The sequence below is a fragment of the Pan paniscus genome, chromosome 15 (genome assembly GCF_029289425.2).
Source record: "Pan paniscus chromosome 15, NHGRI_mPanPan1-v2.0_pri, whole genome shotgun sequence".
Lineage (NCBI taxonomy): Eukaryota > Metazoa > Chordata > Mammalia > Primates > Hominidae > Pan > Pan paniscus.
In genome coordinates this window covers 61,576,660-61,596,723 of record NC_073264.2, presented here as the reverse complement: position 1 = coordinate 61,596,723, position 20,064 = coordinate 61,576,660, and the positions used below count along the sequence as shown (strand labels likewise).

Sequence of the window (20,064 nt, the reverse complement as noted above, 5' to 3'; positions counted from 1 at the left end):
CAAAAGGCTTGAAACAAACGTTAATAAAACAATGGTTTAGATATTGATATTAAACAATTTGTTTTTGAGACAAAGTCTTGCCGTGTCACCTCCAGGTTGGAGTGTAGTGGCGCGATCATGGCTCACTGTAGCCTTGAAATCCTGGGCTCAATGGATCGTCCCACCTCAACCCCACCCTCCCTTCCCCTCTCCCCTCAGTAGCTAGGACATCAGGCTACCAAACTCAGCTAATTTTTTAATTTTTTGTAGAGATGGGGTCTCACTATGTTGTACAGGCTGGTCTTGAACTCCTGGTGCTCAAGTGATCCTCCGGCCTCAGTCCCTGAAAGTATTGGGATTACAGGCATAAGTCACCACTCCCAGCTAGATATTAATATTAAACAATTTAAAGTTAAAATGGAATAATAGCTCTTTTATGTGTATATAAAAAGGAAAGTTTCAGCTTTTTAATCTTTTAATCTGTTGTTTTGCTTTCCTGTGTTAAATTTGAGAGGTTATAGAGAATGGAGGGACACAAATCAGATAATCAGTTGAGAAAATGGTAAGATTTAGTTGATGAGTCATGAATATGGGTGGTATAAATTTTAAAAGGTTTATCTTAAATACAGAAATACTACTACAAATCATTACTATACTTGTCAAAAACATTAATTTCTTAAACTTTTTTGTTTCTCAATATTCAACTTAATGTTTTGTATGTAGTGGTTTCAGTTAATGTGTGTAGTTGTTGATGTTGATAATGATGGTAATGATGGTAAGGATGAAATACTAATGAAATGAGAGTTCTGAGTTGCTAACGACAAGCAAAAAATTTTTATTGCTTTGTGTAGCCAAGTCAGATGCTTAATTTCTTTCTTTCAGATATTTAATGACTCTGCTGTGGATAACCATTCAAAATGTTCACATATTACGACTATCACAAGTTCACAAAAGTTTATGCAAGTCAGGTAACTTTTTAAAATAAGAAAATGCTTTAATCTCTGAAATAATTTATAGATATCAACTCAGAAAAAATACAAAAATTATATTTATTCCATTTTAGATTGTTAACCCCACAGAAACAATCAAATTCCAATCAGTGGTCGGAAAAAGGAGATAAAGGTATTTGCCGTTTATATTTTTTTTCTAAGAAGTAGGGGTAACAAATTATATCAGGTTTTTACATTAGTCAAATAAATTGTTTCGATTATTTGCATCTCTGGTTAGCTGACCATGCACGCCTGGCTTTAAAATACATCTTCCCTAAATATAGAACAAATACATTTTATTGTAGAATATTTGGAAAACAAAGAAAGATATAAAGAAAACAAAAATATCACTACTCAGACATAACTGAACATCATAAATACTGGTGCATACCGTTTTTTTCTATGCATTTTTATTCTTTTTCCCTCCAAGTTTGAATCATATACATAATTTTTTATTCTTTTTTCCCACTTGATATACTGTTGAGGTTATTTCTCTATGTCAGTAAATAGGTTTTATTTGTAATGACTGTATAATGTTCCATTGTGTGGATATGCCATAATTTATTTAGTCATTCTTTCATGTGGAATATTTTGGGTTTTTTTCAGTTCTTTTACTATTATAAATAATGCCTCTATATTCTTTTACATTAATCTTTTAATACCTTGGACTATTTTCTTTGAATAAAGTTACCGAAGGATCACAGGATATATATATGAATTTATCATCCCCAAGTCATCTAGCTTTTCTAACTTTGGCACACCCTTGAAAATATGAACTCATTCTCTCTATGTATATACACACACATGTGTATACATGTATGTATATGTATATTAACATAATCACATGTGAGTGAATGTATATATAATGTATACCACACAGATTGATATATATTTTTGGTAAACTAATAATGCATAACAATTGCTCTATTAAAGTATATAAAAGTCTACATCTCTTTTTGTCTGACAACTGACTTTTGTTTTGAAGTTTTAAAAATGCCTTATTCTGACAGCATGAAATAGATATATATTTAGAATGTTAATATACTATGAGTCTTTTTCTCTCACTCAGTATAGGATTCATCCAACACAATATGCTTATTCCACACAGATATTCCTTCTGGGAGAAAAAAATTGTATATTACCTGTGCAGGTGATCTGTTTTACTTGTTTATAATCTATATATGCCAAACTGACAGAGTGTTAGACAAGGAGGAATAGCTAATCTCTAGGAACATGGGGAAATGAATATATCTCACATAGCCCTACCTGCTGTTGAGCATGTATAGTGAGGCTTCATACCCAAGAATGAATACAATTATTTTGGAACTTAAAATTTTTTTTCAATAGTTTTCAAACCCAGCTTTTGAAGAATTAATATGTGGTAAAAATAATACTTATGACTTAAATGTAAGAGACAAAAACTATAAAGCTCTCAGAAGATCAAATAGAAAAACATCTTCATGACTTCAAGATAGGAAAGGATTTCTCAAGCATTAAAAAGTCCAATCATGAAAGAAAGATGGAGAAATTTGGCAATATTACAATTAAGAATTTCTGTTTATCAAAAGATACCATAAAAAGAGTACAAGGGCAAATAATATATTTGAAGTACGTAAAACTTTCAATAGAGTAGTTTCCAAAATGTGTAAAGAACTTCTACAAATGAAGAACAAAAAAGCAGACAACCCAATTAAAAATATGTGCAAAGTATAAAAGTATACACTTTAGAAAAGAGAATCTTTTGTGGCAGATAAACATATGAAAATCAGGTAACTCAAAACTACAGTGAGGTATCATTACACATCCACCAGATTAGCAAAATTAAAAAAGTCTGACAATACTAAGTAGGAGAATGTAGGACAATAGGAATTCTCCATAAACTATTGGTGGGAACTCCATTAATAAATTACATATTGAGACCATACCTAAATTATAATTGGAGCTAGTCATTTTGTCTGGTGACAATGAATGATTTCCTGGAGTAATTCAGAATGACAAATTACCACAAAAAATTGGTACAACCGTTGGGAAAATTTTGGCATCTAGTAAAATGAGAGATATACATACCCCATACCTCATAGTTCCAATCCTAGGTATATACCTAGAGAAATAGAAGTACATACATGCAAGGATATATGTAAAAGAATGTTCATAATATCTTTGGTTGTACATGAAAGCAGAAACACTTCAAATATCCATTTACAGTAGAATGGATAGATGTATTGTGTTTGTGCAATGGAATACTTTACATCAGTAAAAATAAGAGAACTGTGTCTTTGTGCAATAATATGGATGCATCTCACAAGCATATGCAAAACAAAAACCAAAACATAAGAGCATACATATGTTATTTTATTATATAACATTTAAAACAGGAAAAATAGGCTATATTATTTAGATGATAAAACAATATAAAGCAAACTAAGGAAATGATTGTCACAAAAGTCAGAATAGTGATTACCTCTGAGGAGCAAGACATGGTGAATATGAAACCTTTTAGAGTGCTCATGATGTTGTATTTCTTTCCCTGGGTAAAGAAACATGGGTATTCTCTTTATAATTCTGTTAAACTGTTCATATTATGTTTTATTCTCTTATCTGTATGTATTATGTTGAACCATATGAAGTTGCCATTTTTGTAGGTTAAAACAGCTAAATATTAGCAATTTCAAATGGCTAGACTATGTTTTATTTTACAATAAAATTACAAAAAGAAAAATAGTTTGTTCTCATATGACAACAGATGCTGAGTATGGAGATAAAGGGACAGTAAGACAAGTAAGAGAATCAAAATGTACTTCACAAGTAAGTCAAATGTTTGATCTCTAATTTCTAAGCAAAAATTCCAATTTAAAATATTATGTCTATTTAAATTTCAGATTTAGTACAGTGATTTATGTGAGATGTTGTTAGCTTGGTGATCAGGTTTCTAGAGAGTTACAGATTCTATTTTTCAGATTAAAAGATGAAGCCACAAAAATTTTATATGAAAATATACAAAAATATATTATTCGGCCATAAAAAAGAGTGAAATTTAGTTATTTGCAGCAACATGGATGGAACTGGTGGTCATTATGTTAAGCAAAATAAACCAAGTACAGAAAGACAAATATCACATCTTCTCACTCATATGTGGGAGCTAAAAAAGCGGGTTTCAAGATGATACAGGATAGATTGGTGGTTACCAGAGTCCAGGAAGGATAGTGGGGAAGAAGGAATGTAGAGAAGCTAATTAATGGATACAACTATATAGTTTGAGAGAAGAAATAAGGCCTTGTGTTAGATAGATCAGTATGGTGACTACGGCTTACAGCCATCTATTGTACCTGTCAAAATAGCTAGAAGAGAATAATTCAGAGTTTCTAGCATGAAGAAAAGACAAATATTTAAGGTGATGGATATCCCAAGTACACTGATTTGATATTTACAAATTGCATGTGTTAAATTATCACATGTATCCCAAAACTATGTACAGTTATGCATCAATAAATTTTTTTAAAAATTAAAAAAAATGTACAAAAAGTTATCATCAGTAAGTGACAATATATATTGACCATAACTAAATAATGATTGATGAACATAATTTTGTTTGGTAAGATTGAATGATTTGCCACGGCAATTCAAGAGCAGTGGTTGCCATAAAAGTATCTTGAAAGCATTATTTAAATAGTGGAACACTTTACTGATGATAGATGTAAACAATGTATATCAAGTTCAGTCTAACTATTAAAGGTTAAAATAAGAGAAACAGCAAGTAGTATTTTGCTGTAAAAAACACACGTAATAAGCACATTTTAATTTTTTTGATGAAGAGACCCAAATTATTTCTGTAATGGGATTTGGCATAACAAGCATATTTGAGAAATCATATCACTATTCTACAAAATGACATAAAGGAAAATTAGTATTCAGATTCTCAATTATTGTAGAGAAAGTAGCATAACAGATTTATAAGGTCAAAAAAAGTGTGAAAATGTAATTAATCAATGAGAGCAAGATTGCTTAAAAGTACATCATTTTTCACTTTCAAGGAGATAGCCTATGTAATTGTTCACCCAAAGAGCATATTGTGGAAATTTTAAAAGAAAAATCATTCCTAGTCTTTTTTTTCATCAATTCCAATATGTTCTGGCTGTCATTTACTTTTTCAGGTAGAAGTGGAAGATGGAACTGGAAAGAAAAGAAAAAATCGGATAAATATTTATTTTTCTATATTTTGATATATGTTTTAGTATTACTTTCACCAGTTATTCTTATTTCAGTTATTTTGTCTGTGAAATGTTAACATCATGGATTAATAAGGTATTTTCCACCTCATGCATTTTTATGTATGTCATTAATGCAGCAGCATTTGTTTTATAGTTTTCTGTTACTTTGAATTTGCAGGCTATATATACTGAACATTTTGGGAAGTCAATAGAAAATGATAGTGACGAAGTAGAAGAGAGAGCTGAGAATTTTCCACGAACGTCTGAAATTCCTATATTTTTAGGAACTCCCAAAGCTGTGAAAGCACCTGAGTCATTGGAGAAAATAAAATTCCCTAAAACCCCCCCGTTCGAAATGTAGGATTTTAATTAATAACTATTGTTAAATTATTTGTATGTTGAATTACATAAATAACTGATGGGAATAGTAAAACGCTTAGTACCTTTAACAAGTTTTTATTATGTAGTATTTCAGACATGCAAAGAAGAGAAAGACTAATATAACACACCTCCATTTACCCATCACCCTGTTTTAACAATTATTAATACTCTGCTGTTCCTGTTTCATAGACCCTCTTCCCCATTTTTCCTGCAACATTTAGCTGAAGATGGCATAAATCCCACGTACTTATAAAGCAATAGTGTGTAGATTTAAGATTTTTCCAAAGGATAAAGAAAATTTAAAATGTCAAGCTAAGCCTAGCATAGTGGCATGTGCCTGTAGTCCCAGCTATTTGGGAGGCTAAGGGAGGAGGATCCCTTGAGCCCAGGAATTTGAATCCAGCCTGAGCAACATAGTGAGACTCTATTAAAAAAAAAAAAAAGTCAAGCTAAAAGCTGTTGTCACATATGGTAGATTGTAGACTTATCATCAATTAATATTCCATCAGTCATTTCTTCATATGTTGTAGTGTCTGAAGCAAGACTTGCCATTTTTATTAAGCAAGCTCTTTAGGCATAAATATCTCTAACATGATTATGAAATTTTGGAAACCACGTATTTGTAGTTTGCAGCCAAGAAAATAGTGCTGCACTTAACCTTTATGTTTAGTCCGTTATCTTCCTTAACAACCCTGAGGTTTCTCTAAAACATATGTCAAGCAGAATTCACTGCATCAGGGTTGTTTTGCATCAGACCTGTACTCTACTTCCGTATTTTAAATTGCTAATAAGAGTTATGGATTTGAATGTCATGCTGTTGACTCAAGCACAGCACATTCGAAATGGAACTCATCATCAAACCTGAGAACTGTAAAAGAATGTGAGCTCATACGCTAAGACCTCTCCCCATGGATGAGAAAACTATCATCTGTAAAGTTAAGTGACTCATTTATGGTAATAGAGATAGTTATGGCAGTATCATCAGATTTCTATTAAATTTAACAAACAACAAACTGTGCAAGGCACTGCTCTAGACATTTTATAAATACTGCTCATTTAATATTCACAACAGCCTTATTAGGTGTAGGTACATTATTATCCTTATTTTACAGAAGAGGAAACAGAATCACAGGTGATACAACTAATCAACATTAGAATAGAAATTTAAGCCCAGGCTGTTCTGGCTCTAGAATCCATGCTTTTAACCACTGGTATAAACTGTCTTGTCTAATTATTTTTCCCAAATCATATTATAATTTAACTTCCTTATACATCACTGTAATGGCTGGCTTCTCATCAACACTAAAATCTTGTAACTGGCATTCAAAATCTTGAAGACAGTATAGTGTCAAGGTTAAGAGCTTGGACTTTGAATCGTGATTGCTGCATTCACCTGCCACCTCTGGCACTTATTATTCTTTTAAGCAAATCATTTAACCTTTCTATGCTTCAAAATTCCCTACTGTAAAATGGAAATGATAGTAATAGTACCTATTTCATAGGGTTCTTGTGAAGAATAAGTAAGTTATGCCTTATTTAACTTTATTTAACATTAGTCTCCACCTCATACAATCCTTTCTCCATAGGATTGTCACTTCAATAACTACTTCCTACATTTCCCTACTATGCTAATTCTCACTTCTATGCTGTTGCTTATGATGCTTACCAGTATTCAGTGTTTAATAATAGATTTTTAACATTTTGATAATTTCTTATTTCTCAGTAACAGAAATAGAAATGCAGTACCTGAAGTTCAAACAGAAAAGGAATCCCCTGGACTTTCTTTTCTTATGAGTTATACTTCTAGATCACCTGGATTGAATTTATTTGATTCTGCTGTATTTGATACAGAAATCTCATCAGATCAGGTAATATGAGAAGCCAAAAGTTTTATTTCTAAAAATTCTGCTGTGGAACTTTGAGTAATTTTAGTTCTTTAATACAAAACTGTCTTGGGGCAGATTATCAACAGAAGCATTTAAAAAAATTCTGAGTATTGATGGTATGACAAAGTTCCCTATTACCTTTTTGTTTTCAACTTCGAATGCCTCATATTGACATCTGTTCATTAAAAACGGATCTCAGGATAGGGATAATTTAAATCAGCTAAAGGCAGTTTAAAAAATGAATTTGACTTTATAGTTAATGTGTCTAACTTTCAGACAAACTAGAATTCTCAACATAAAAAATGTTCCATATTATAAATTGGTCTTTTCAACTACATGTGTATACATAGTAGCATTATCACTGGTTAATTTTAAAAGACCTAATATTGGTTTCTACTGTTCAGTGATATGAATCATGATAAAGTGCTTATTTCTATATTTAGAAATTAAAGCTGAAAATTGAGACATGCTTTATTCAAAAAGTAGAAACATTACAGTGTAGTGGTTAAAACTAGACTCTGAAGCCAGACTACTTAGGTGTGTACCAGGTGTGGGATTTTGGGTAAGTGGCTTGGTTTCCTTATCTGTAAAATGAAATAATAACTATTATCATAGGGTTTGTGAGTATTAGAGTTTATACACATAAAGCACTTAGAAAAGTACCAACCACTTAATAATCCTACATAAGTTTTAATGTGATATGAGTAATATTGTTATTTCTCATTTAAGTTAATTACATTTAGCCAATTTTATGTGGATTAGAATATTTTATTTGCATATATCTGACATTAAATTGTTGAAATTACAAATTTATTGATGGATGATATAGTACTATACATGTTATAGTATTTTACATCTTCAACTTTTGTCTCATTTTTTATTTAAATGCTTATTTTAAAAACAAGTAATTCCTAGGAGTATGCTGGGCATGAAAGTAGACTATAGTTACTTAATTCTCATTTACAATAATAACATGAATGCAAAATGCATGTATATAAATGTAATAGGAAACATGTACATTTGAATAAGGAAAACTACAAAACTACTGAAAAAAGTTAATGAATACATAAACACATGCAATACTTGCATAGGAAAAAAATATTGTAAAGATAAATTTCTTCCCAATATAATTTATAAATATAGTCCAATTCAAATTTAATTATAATCCTGGCAAGATTGTATTTAATTTTTTGTTTTGTTTTTGTGGTGGTGGGATTGGGGAAGGAGATTGGCAAAATAATTAATAACTGTCCTGGGGGAAAGTGGTCAAGAACTATCAGGAAAATATTGAAAAATAAGATTGATGATAAATTAAAACGAAATTCTAAAAAATTCAACCCCACAAGGTAGAAAAGAAACAATACAAAAATACACACAGTAAAAAAATCATAAAACAAATAAACTTTACACCAAATAATGTGCTTTTTAATAATTATATTTTGTGAATGGGCTAACACTCATTAAAAGACAAAGATTGTAAGAATGGAAAAAAAAAGCAAGACCCAAATATAAGCTATCTATAAGAAACACACTTTAAATATAAAGGCAAAGACGGGTTGACAGTAAATGGATGGAAAATGATGTATCATGAAAACTAAGCATTAGAAGGTCACAGTAGCTATATTAATATCATTTCTGGTAGTCTTAAACAATATTACTAGAAATGAGAGGGACGTTTCATAAAGATAAAAAAGTCAATTCATAAGGAAGATATAACAGTCACAAATGTGTAAAGCCTAATAACAGCTTCAAAATAACATGAAACAAAAAGTGACAGAATTAAAGAGAGAAATAGACAAAAATTCAAACATGTTGGAGGTTTTTAATACTTCTCTTTTAGCAGCTGGTAGAATTAGATAACACAATCAGTAAAGATCTTTAATAAGATCTGAATAACATCATCAATCACCTTGATCTAATTGACCTTTATAGTACATCACATCCAGCAACTGCAGCATATATATTCTTTTCAGGTTCTGATGGTACCTTCAGCAAGATACTCCATATTCTGGGCCATAAAATGAGTCTTAATGACTTTAAAAGGATTGAAATCAGAGTATGTTCTCTGACCACAGCAGAATTAAATTAGAACTCAATGTGATATCTAAGAAAATCCTAAATATGTAGGCCATAGATCAAAGAAGAAATCATGAGATAAATCAGAAAAAAATTTTATTTATTTATTTTTAATTTTTATGCGTGCATAGTAGATGTATATATTTATGGGGCTCCATAAGATATTTTGATACAGGCATGCAATGTGAAATAATCATATCATAGAAAGGGAGAGTATCCATCCCCTCAAACATTTATTCTTTGTCCTACAAATAATCCAGTTATACTTTTAGTTATTTTAAAATGTACAATTAAATTATTTTGACTATAGTCACCCTATTGTGCTATCAAATACTAGATCTTATTAATTCTTGCTATGTTTTTGTACCCATTAACCATTCCCACGTGTCCCCAGTCCCCCGCCCCCCAACCTTTCCCAGCCTCTGGTAATCATCTTTCTACTCTCTATCTCCTTGAGTTCAATTGTTCTTATTTTTAGGTCCCACAAATAAGTGAGAATATGTTGTTTGTCTTTCTGTGCCTGACTTATTTCATTTAACATAATGACCTCTAGTTCCATCCATGTTGTTGCAAATGACAGGATCTCATTCCTTTTTTCCTTTCTTCCTGTCTTCCTTTAAGTGAAGGTGATTTTCTCTGATGGTGAGATTTAATTTCTTGCTTTTTATTTTTGGTGTATCCATTGTCTGTTTTTCGATTGTGGTTACCATGAGGCTTGAAATTCTATCTTTTTTTTTTTTTTTTTTTGAGATGGAGTCTTTGCAGTTGGCACAATGTCGGCTCACTGCAACCTCCACCTCCCAGGTTCAAGTGATTCCCCTGCCTCATCCTCCCGAGTAGCTGGGACTATAGGCGTGTGCCACCATGCCTGGCTAATTTTTTTTTTTGTACTTTAGTAGAGATGGGGTTTCACCATGTTGGCCAGGATGGTCTCGATCTCCTGACCTCGTTATCTGCCTGCCTCAGCCTCCCAAAGTGCTGGGATTACAGGCGTGAGCCACCATGCCCAGCCTGAGATTCTATCTTTTAACCCATTATTTTATTTTATTTTTAATTTTTTAAATTTCTTTATTTTTATTATACTTTAAGTTCTAGGGTACATGTGCACAATGTGCAGGTTTGTTACGTATGTATACATTTGCCATGTTGATGTGCTGCACCCATTAACTCATCATTTACATTAGGTATATCTCCTAATGCTACCCCTCCCCCCACCCCCTACCCCATGACAGGCCCTGGTGTGTGATGTTCCCCATCCTGTGTCCAAGAGTTCTCATTGTTCAATTCCCACCTATGAGTGAGAACGTGCGGTGTTTAGTTTTCTGTCCTTGTGATAGTTTGCTCAGAATGATGGTTTCCAGCTTCATCCATGTCCCTACAAAGGACATGAACTCATCCTTTTTATGGCTGCATAGTATTCCATGATGTATATGTGCCACATTTTCTTAATTCAGTCTATAATTGATGGAATTTGGGTTGGTTCCAAGTCTTTGCTATTGTGAATAGTGCCGCAATAAACATACGTGTGCATGTGTCTTTATAGCAGCATGATTTATAATCCTTTGGGTATATACCCAGTAATGGGATTGCTGGGTCAAATGGTATTTCTAGTTCTAGATCCTTGAGGAATCACCACACTGACTTCCACAATGGTTGAACTAGTTTACAGTCCCACTAACAATGTAAAAGTGTTCCTATTTCTCCACATCCTCTCCAGCACCTGTTGTTTCCTGATTTTTTAATGATTGCCTTTCTGACTGGTGTTAGAAATCACCAGGACTGGTCCCTGGTGATTTTTCTAGTTCATTTGGTGAGTTCATGTTTTCCTGGATGATCTTGATGCTTGTAGTTATTGTTGTTGTCTAGGCATTGAAGAATTAGGTATTTATTGTAGTCTTCACAGTCTGGGCTTGTAGTGCCTGTCTTTCTTGAGGAGGCTTTCCAAGTATTCAAAGGGACTTGGGCTCCAAGCCCAATAACGCTGTGCTGTTTGCAGACTCAGAGAGGTACAGCCTTGGTGGTCTTGGATAAGATCTGGAAGGATTCTCTGGATTACCAGGCAGAGACTTGTTATTTTCCCTTGATTTCTCCCAAACAAATGGAGCCTCTCTCTCTGTGCTGAGCTGCCTGGAGTGGGGGGAGGTGTAGCCATCTCGACTAGGACTGCACTGGGCCATTCCTGAAGCCAGCACAGCATTGGGTCTTGGCTAAGGCCTTCTGTAACCACTACCTGGCTACCCGCTGTGTTCACTGAAGGCCCTAAAGCTCTGTGATCAGCAGGTGGTGAAGCCAGCCAGATTTGTGTCCATCCCTTCAGGTGGCTAGTTCCCCTGGCCCTAGGCAGGTCTAGAGATGCTGTCTAGGATTTTGGGATTGGAGTCAAAAACCTTAGTAATTTGCCCAATGTTCTACTCTACTGTGGCTAAGCTGGCACTCAAACCACAATACAAAGTCCTTCCTGCTCTTCCCTCCCTTTCCACAGGCAGAGGAGCCTCTCCCTGTGGCCCCCACGACCATCAGCTCATGGTGGGGGTCTGCCAGGACACTGCTGATATCCACTCGAAGCCCAGTGGCTCTTCAGTGAATGATGCCAGGCATGGGATCTCACCCTTCAGGGCAGTGGGCTCCCCTCTGGCCCAGGGAAGGTCCAGAAATGCTGTCCAAGAGCCTAGGCCTGAACTCAGGGACCCCAAGATCATGCTTGTTCTACTCCACTGTGGCTGAGCTGGTACCTAGTGTGCAAGATAAAATGCCCTTTACTTTTTCCTCTGCTTTTCTTAAACAGATGGGGTCTTTTACCATAGCCACCATAGCTGGGAATGTGCTGGGTCACAACTGAAGCCAGCACCTCTCAGAGCCCAAGGCCCACAGCATACTACCTGGGTATCACTCCTGGTTATTCAGGGCCCAAGGGCTCTTTAGTCAGTGGGTGATTAATTCTGCCAGGACTGGGTCCTTCCCTTCAAGGCAGTGGATTCCCTTTTAGGAAGGATTTTAAACTGCATTAGGAAAATCCAGCCTATCAAAAATTATGGGATGTTGCGAAAGCCAGAGCAAAAAATAGCTTTAAATAATTTAGCTAATAATTACATAATAAAAAGAAGAAAGGCCTAAAATCAGTGACCTAAGATTTCATTTTGAGAATCTAGAGAAAGAAGAACTAAGCAAACCTGAAGTAAAATGAAGAAACAAAATAAGAGAAATCAGTGAAATGGAAAAACAAACAATAGAGGAAATTAACAAAGTCAAAGTTGATTATTTGAAAATAATTGACAAAATTGACAAAATCCTTATATTAGGAATGAAAGAGAGGATGTAATTATAAATCCTAAATATTATGAAACAGATTGGTGAGGGAAACTTACTTTCTAAATATTCAAACATCCTATAAGGCTAGAGTAATAAAAGGCATGATAACGGTTTTAAGGACTGATTGATCAATGGTATGGGCTAGAAAGTCTTGAAACCAAAGATTTTATAATGTGATAATGATAGACTACAAATTAATAGGAGTAAATTACGCATTCATCTTACACTGTACATCAATAGAAGTTACAGATGCATTAAATTATATAAGAAAATATTAACCACAATATATTTCTGAAGAAATATAGGTGAATATTTACCAAATCTTAGGAGGAAGGATTCTCTAAGCATGAAAACGGTGGAAGAAGAAGCAAAAGAAAATAATTGGGTTTGATTACATACAAAATCTAAACTTTTTTTAAATTATGCTTTAAGTTCTAGGGTAATGTGCACAACATGCAGGTTTGTTACATAGGTATACATGTGCCATGTTGGTTTGCTGCACCAATCAACTTGTCATCTACATTGGGTATTTCTCCTAATGCTATCCCTCCCCCAGCCCCCTACTCCCTGACAGGCCCCAGTATGTAATGTTCCCCACCCTGTGTCCATGTGTTCTCATTGTTCAGTTTCCACCTATGAATGAGAACATGCGGTGTTTGGTTTTCTGTCCTTGTGATAGTTTGCTGAGAATGATGGTTTCCAGCTGCATCCACGTCCCTGCAAAGAACATGAACTCATCCTTTTTATGGCTGCATAGTATTCCATGGTGTATATGTGCCACATTTTCTTAATCCATTCTATCATTGATGTTGATGGACATTTGGGTTGGTTCCAAGTCTTTGCTATTGTGAATAGTGCCACAAAAAACATACGTGTACATGTGTCTTTATAGCAGCATGATTTATAATCCTTTGGGTATATACCCAGTAATGGGATTGCTGGGTCAAACGGTATTTCTAGTTCTAGATCCTTGAGGAATTGCCACACTATCTTCCATAATGGTAGAACTAATTTACACTCCCACGAACACTGTAAAAGTGTTCCTATTTCTCCATATCTTCTCCAGCATCTGTTGTTTCCTGACTTTTTAATAATTGCCATTCTAACTAGCATGAGATAGTATCTCATTGTGGTTTTGATTTGCATTTCTCTAATGACCAGTGATGATGAGCATTTTTTCATCTGTCTGTTGGCTGCATAAATGTCTGCTTTTGAGAAGTGTCTTCATATCCTTTGCCCACTTTTTTATTTTTTTTCTTATAAATTTGTTTAAGTTCTTTGTAGATTCTGGATATTAGCCCGTTGTCAGATGGGTAGATTGCAAAAATTTTCTCCCATTCTGTAGGTTGCCTGCTCACTCTGATGATAGTTTCTTTTTCTGTGCAGAAGCTCTTTATTTTAATTAGATTCCATTTGTCTATTTTGGCTTTTGTTGCCATTGCTTTTGGTGTTTTGGTCATGAAGTCCTCGGCCATGCCTGTGTCCTGAATGGTATTGCCTAGGTTTTCTTCTAGGGTTTTTATGGTTTTAGGTCTTACATTTAAGTCTTTAATCCATCTTGAGTTAATTTTTGTATAAGATGTAAGGAAGGGATCCAGTTTCAGCTTTCTACATATGGCTAGCCAGTTTTCCCAGCACCATTTATTAAATAGGGAATCCTTTCCCCATTGCTGTTTTTGTCAGGTTTGTCAAAGATCAGATGGTTGTACATGTGTGGTGTTATTTCTGAGGCCTCTGTTCTGTTTCATTGGTCTATATGTCTGTTTTGGTACCAGTACCAAGCTGTTTTGGTTACTATAGACTTGTAGTATAGTTTGAAGTCAGGTAGTGTGATGCCTCCAGCTTTGGTCTTTTTGCTTAGGATTGTCTTGGCTATGCGGGCTTTTTTTGGGTTCCATATGAACTTTAAAGTAGTTTTTTCCAATTCTATGAAGAAAGTCTTTGGTAGCTTGATGGGGATAGCATTGGATCTATAAATTATCTTGGGCAGTATGGCCATTTTCACGATATTGAGTCTTTCTATCCATGAGCATGGAATGTTCTTCCATTTGTTTGTGTCCTCTTTTATTTCATTGAGCAGTGGTTTGTAGTTCTCCTTGAAGAGGTCCTTCACATGCCTTGTAAGTTGTGTTTCTAGGTATTTTATTCTCTTTGAAGCATTTGTGAATGGGAGTTCACTCATGATTTGGCTCTCTGTCTGTTATTGGTGTATAGGAATGCTTGTGATTTTTGCACATTGATTTTGTATCCTGAGACTGCTGAAGTTGCTTATCAGCTTAAGGAGATTTTGGGCTGAGAGGATGGGCTTTTCTAAATATACAATCATGTCATCTGCAAACAGGGATAATTTGACTTCCTCTTTTCCTAATCGAATACCCTTTATTTCTTTCTCTTGCCTGATTGCCCTGGCCAGAACTTCCAACACTATATTGAACAGGAGTGGTGTGAGAGGGCATCCTTGTCTTGTGCCCGTTTTCAAAGGGAATGCTTCCAGTTTTTGCCCATTCAGTATGATACTGGCTGTGGGTTTGTCATAAATAGCTCTTATTATTTTGAGATACGTTCCATCAATACCTAGTTTATTGAGAGTTTTTAGCTTGAAGGGGTGTTGAATTTTGTCAAAGGCCTTTTCTGCATCTATTGAGATAATCATGTGGTTTTTGTCATTGGTTCTGTTTATGTGATGGATCACGTGTATTGATTTGCATATGTTGAGCCAGCCTTGCATCCTAGGGATGAAGCCAACTTGATCGTGGTGGATAAACTTTTTGATGTGCTGCTGTATTTGATTTGATGAACATTGATGTTCATCAGGGATATTGGTCTAAAATTCTCTTTTTTTGTTGTGTCTCTGCCAGGCTTTGGTATCAAGATGATGCTGGCCTCATAAAATGAGTTATGGGGGATTCCCTTTTATTCTATTGATTGGAATAGTTTCAGAAGGAATGGTGTCAGCTCCTCTTTGTACCTGTGGTAGAATTTGGTTGTGAATCCGTCTGGTCCTGGACTTTTTTTGGTTGGTAGTCTATTAATTATTGCCTCAATTTCAGAACCTGTCATTGGTCTATTCAGAGATTCAACATCTTCCTGGTTTAGTCTTTGGAGGGTGTATATGTCCAGGAATTTAAGCATTTCTTCTAAATTTTCTAGTTTATTTGCATAGAGGTGTTTTTAGTATTCTCTGATGGTACTTTGTATTTCTGTGGGATCAGTGGTGATATCCCCTTAACATTTTTTATTGCATCTATTTGATTCTTCTCTCTTTTCTTGTTTACTAGTCTTGCTAGCAGTCTATCAATTTTGTTGAATCCAATGCTGGATTCATTGATTTGTTGAAGGGTTTTTTGTGTCTCTAGCTCTTCAGTTCTGCTCTGATCTTAGTTATTTCTTGCCTTCAGCTAGCTTTTGAATTTCTTTGCTCTTGCTCCTCTAGTTGTTTTAATTTTGATGTTAGGGTGTCGATTTTAGATCTTTCCTGCTTTCTCTTGTGAGTATTTAGTACTATAAATTTCCCTCTACACACTGCTTTAAATGTGTCCCAGAGATTCTGGTACATTTTGTCTTTGTTCTCATTGGTTTCAAAGAACGTCTTTATTTCTCCTTTCATTTTGTTATTTATCCAGTAGTCATTCAGGAGCAGGTTGTTCAGTTTCCATGTAGTTGTGGGGGTTTGAGTGAGTTTCTTAATCCTGAGTTCTAATTTGATTGCACTGTGGTCTGAGAGACAGTTTGTTGTGATTTATGTCCTTTTACATTTGCTGAGGAGTGTTTTACTTCCAATTATGTGGTCGATTTTAGAATAAGTGCAATGTGGTGCGGAGAAGAATGTATATTCTGTTGATTTGGGTTGGAGAGTACTGTAGATGTCTATTAGGCCCATTTGGTGCAGAGCTGAGTTCAAGTCCTGGATATCCTTGTTAACTTTCTGTCTTGTTTATCTGTCTAATATTGACAGTGTTGTGTTAACGTCTCCCATTATTATGTGGGAGTCTAAGTCTCTTTGTAGCTCTCTAATGACTTGCTTTATGAATCTGGGTGCTCCTGTATTGGGTGCATATATATTTAGGATAGTTAGCTCTTCTTGTTGAATTGATCCCTTTATCATTTTGTAATAGCCTTCATTATCTCTTTTGATCTTTGTTGGTTTAAAGTCTGTTTTATCAGAGACTAGGATTGCAACTCCTGCTTTTTTTCCTTTCAGTTTGCTTGGTATATCTTCCTCCATCCCTTTGTTTTGAGCCTATGTGTGTCTCTGCATGTAAGATGGGTCTCCTGAATACAGCACAGTGATGGGTCTTGACTCTTTATCCAATTTGCCAGTCTGTGTCTTTTTATTGGGGTATTTAGCCCATTTGCATTTAAGGTTAATATTGTTACGTTTGAATTTGATCCTGTCATGATGTTAGCTGGTTATTTTGCCCGTTAATTGATGTAGTTTCTTCATAGCATCGATGGTCTTTACAATTTGGCATGTTTTTGCAGTGGCTGGTATTGGTTGTTCCTTTCCAAGTTTAGTGCTCCCTTCAGGAGCTCTTGTAAGGCAGGCCTGGTGGTGACAAAAATCTCTCAGCATTTGCTTGTCTGTAAAGTATTTTATTTCTCCTTCACTTATGAAGCTTAGTTTGGCTGGATATGAGATTCTGGGTTGAAAATTCTTTTCTTTAAGAATGTTGAATATTGGCCCCTACTCTCTTCCGGCTTGTAGGGTTTCTGCTGAGAGATCTGCTTAGTCTGATGGGATTGTGGGTCTGATGGGATTCCCTTTGTGGGTAACCCGACCTTTCTCTCTGGCTGCCCTTAACATTGTTTCCTTCATTTCAATCTTGGTGAATCTGACAATTATGTGTCTTGGGGTTGCTCTTTTTGAGGAGTATCTTTGTGGTGTTATCTGCATTTCCTGAATTTGAATGTTGGCCTGCCTTGCTAGATTAGAGAAGTTCTCCTGGATAATATCCTGAAGAGTATTTTCTAACTTGGTTCCATTCTCCCCGTCACTTTCAGGTACACCAATCAAACGTATATTTGGTCTTTTCACATATTCCCATATTTCTTGGAGGCTTCGTTTGTTTCTTTTTACTCTTTCTTCTCTAATCTTGTCTTCTTGCTTTATTTCATTAATTTGATCTTCAATCACTGATATCCTTTCTTCCACTTAATCGAGTCGGCTATTGAAGCTTTTGCATGTGTCCTGAAGTTCTTGTGCCATGGTTTTCAGCTCCATCAGGCTATTTAAAGTCTTCTCTACACTGTTTATTCTAGTTAGCCATTCGTCTAACCTTTTTTCAAGGTTTTTAGCTTCTTTGTGATGGGTTAGAACATGCTCCTTTAGCTCGTAGAAGTTTGTTATTACCGACCTTCTGAAGCCTGCATCCATCAACTCGTCAAAGTCATTTTCTTTCCAGTTTTGTTCCATTGCTGGCAAGGAGCAGCAATCCTTTTGAGGAGAAGAGGCACTCTGGTTTTTTGAATTTTCAGCTTTTCTGCTCTGGTTTCTCCCCATCTTTGTGGTTTTATCTACCTTTGGTCTTTTATGTTGGTAACCTACAGATGGGGTTTTGGTGTGGATGTCCTTTTTGTTGATGTTGATGCTATTCCTTTCTGTTTGTTAGTTTTCCTTCTAACAGTCAGGCCCCTCAGCTGCAGGTCTGTTGTAGTTTGCTGGAGATCCACTCCAGACCCTGTTTGCCTGTGTATCACCAGCAGAGGCTGCAGAACAGTAAATATTGCAGAACAGCAAATATTGGTGCCTGATCCTTCTTCTGGAATCTTTGTCCCATAGGGTCACCTACCTGTTTGAGGTGTCTGTCAGCCTCTACTGGGAGATGTCTCCCAGTAGAGACGCCATACTGGGAGAACCACTGCTCTCTTCATAGCTGTCAGACGGGGACATTTAGGTCTGCAGAAGTTTTCTATTGCCTTTTGTTCAGCTGTGCCCTGCTCACAGAGTTTGAGTCTATAGAGGCAGTAGGCCTTGCTGAGCTGTGGTGGGCTCCCCCAGTTCAAGCTTCCTGGCTGCTTTGTTTACCTACTCAAGCCTCAGCAATGGCAGACACCCCTCCCCCTGCCAGGCTGCAGCCTCACAGGTCAATCTCAGACTGCTATGCTAGCAGTGAGCAAGGCTCCTTGGGCGTGGCACTCACCGAGCCAGGCACGGGAGGAAATCTCCTGGTCTGCTGGTTGCTAAGACCTTGGACAAAGTGCAGTATTTGGGCGGGAGTGTACTGTTTTTCCAGGTACAGTCTGTCACAGCTTCCCTTGGCTAGGAAAGGGAAATCCCCCAACCCCATGCACTTCACGGGTGAGGGGACGCCCTGCCCTGCTGCAGCTCACCCTCCGTGGGCTGCACCCACTGTCCAACCAGTCCCATTGAGATGAACCAGGTACCTCAGTTGGAAATGCAGAGATCACCTGTCTTCTGTGTAGATCTAGCTGGGAGCTGCAGACCAGAGCTCTTCCTATTTGGCCATCTTGGAAGTGACCCCAAAATCTAAACTTCTATATGTTAAAAAATTTTAAGGGCAAAATGACGAAGATGTAAAATATTTGCAATAAGATCGCAAATAGTTAATTAACGGCTCTAGACTATAAAGTGCTTATATGTACCAAAAAGGAAAAAATTACTTTCTCAATAGAAAAATGAGCAAAGTCCATTTGACAAAGAGATAATTCACTGAAAAAGAAATTCAAGTGGCTTATAAAATCTATGAGAAAACAGCTTTCCTTATTAATTGTCAAAGAAACATAAATCTGTGCATAACAGTGTTTATTCACATGTGACTTCTATATAAGAAACAAAGTTGGGACAACTTACATGTCCAGTATAAAAGGATGGTTGAAACTGTCTGGTTTGTCTATGTGGAGGAATATTATAGAGCCATGGAAAGAGTCAGATTTTAGAAGAATAATGACATGGACAAATGCTCACAATGCAATGTGAAGAGGAAAAAGGTGCACAGAAAACTATGCTGTCATGATCTCATTTTTTTTTTTAAAGCCTGTTTTACTGAGAAAATAGACTTTTGGCAGCAAAACTTGATCTCAACTGACATGAAGCTATCCACTTCCTGTTACTTTTATAGGCAAAAAAAATACCAACAACCTGATTTGTTAAAAGCTTTCAGAATAAAGCAAAATATCATATTAAGATTCTAAAGTAAGAGCTATCTTTAGTACAGTGTATTTTGCCTGAATCAAATCAATAGACCTTATTTTAATATAAGTAAATGACAGGTTTTG

The 20,064-nt window shown here is 35.6% G+C and overlaps 1 protein-coding gene across 13 annotated transcripts in view; it reads left to right on the top strand.

Annotated features, from left to right (window-relative positions):
* Positions 1 to 20,064, top strand: part of C15H14orf39 (chromosome 15 C14orf39 homolog) — a 50,031-nt gene that overhangs the window by 23,629 nt on the left and 6,338 nt on the right. For 7 of the 13 annotated variants that reach the window (XM_055097663.1, XM_055097668.1, XM_055097669.1 and 4 more), the window contains 5 exons: positions 862 to 947; positions 1,043 to 1,101; positions 3,712 to 3,773; positions 5,355 to 5,533; positions 7,281 to 7,425. In XM_055097663.1, coding sequence (XP_054953638.1) covers positions 862 to 947; positions 1,043 to 1,101; positions 3,712 to 3,773; positions 5,355 to 5,533; positions 7,281 to 7,425 — 531 coding nt within the window. Of the gene's footprint in view, positions 1 to 861; positions 948 to 1,042; positions 1,102 to 2,076; positions 2,119 to 3,711; positions 3,774 to 5,354; positions 5,534 to 7,280; positions 7,426 to 20,064 lie in introns of all 13 variants that reach the window. The other 6 variants (XM_055097659.1, XM_055097664.1, XM_055097660.1 and 3 more) reach the window with 1 other exon arrangement.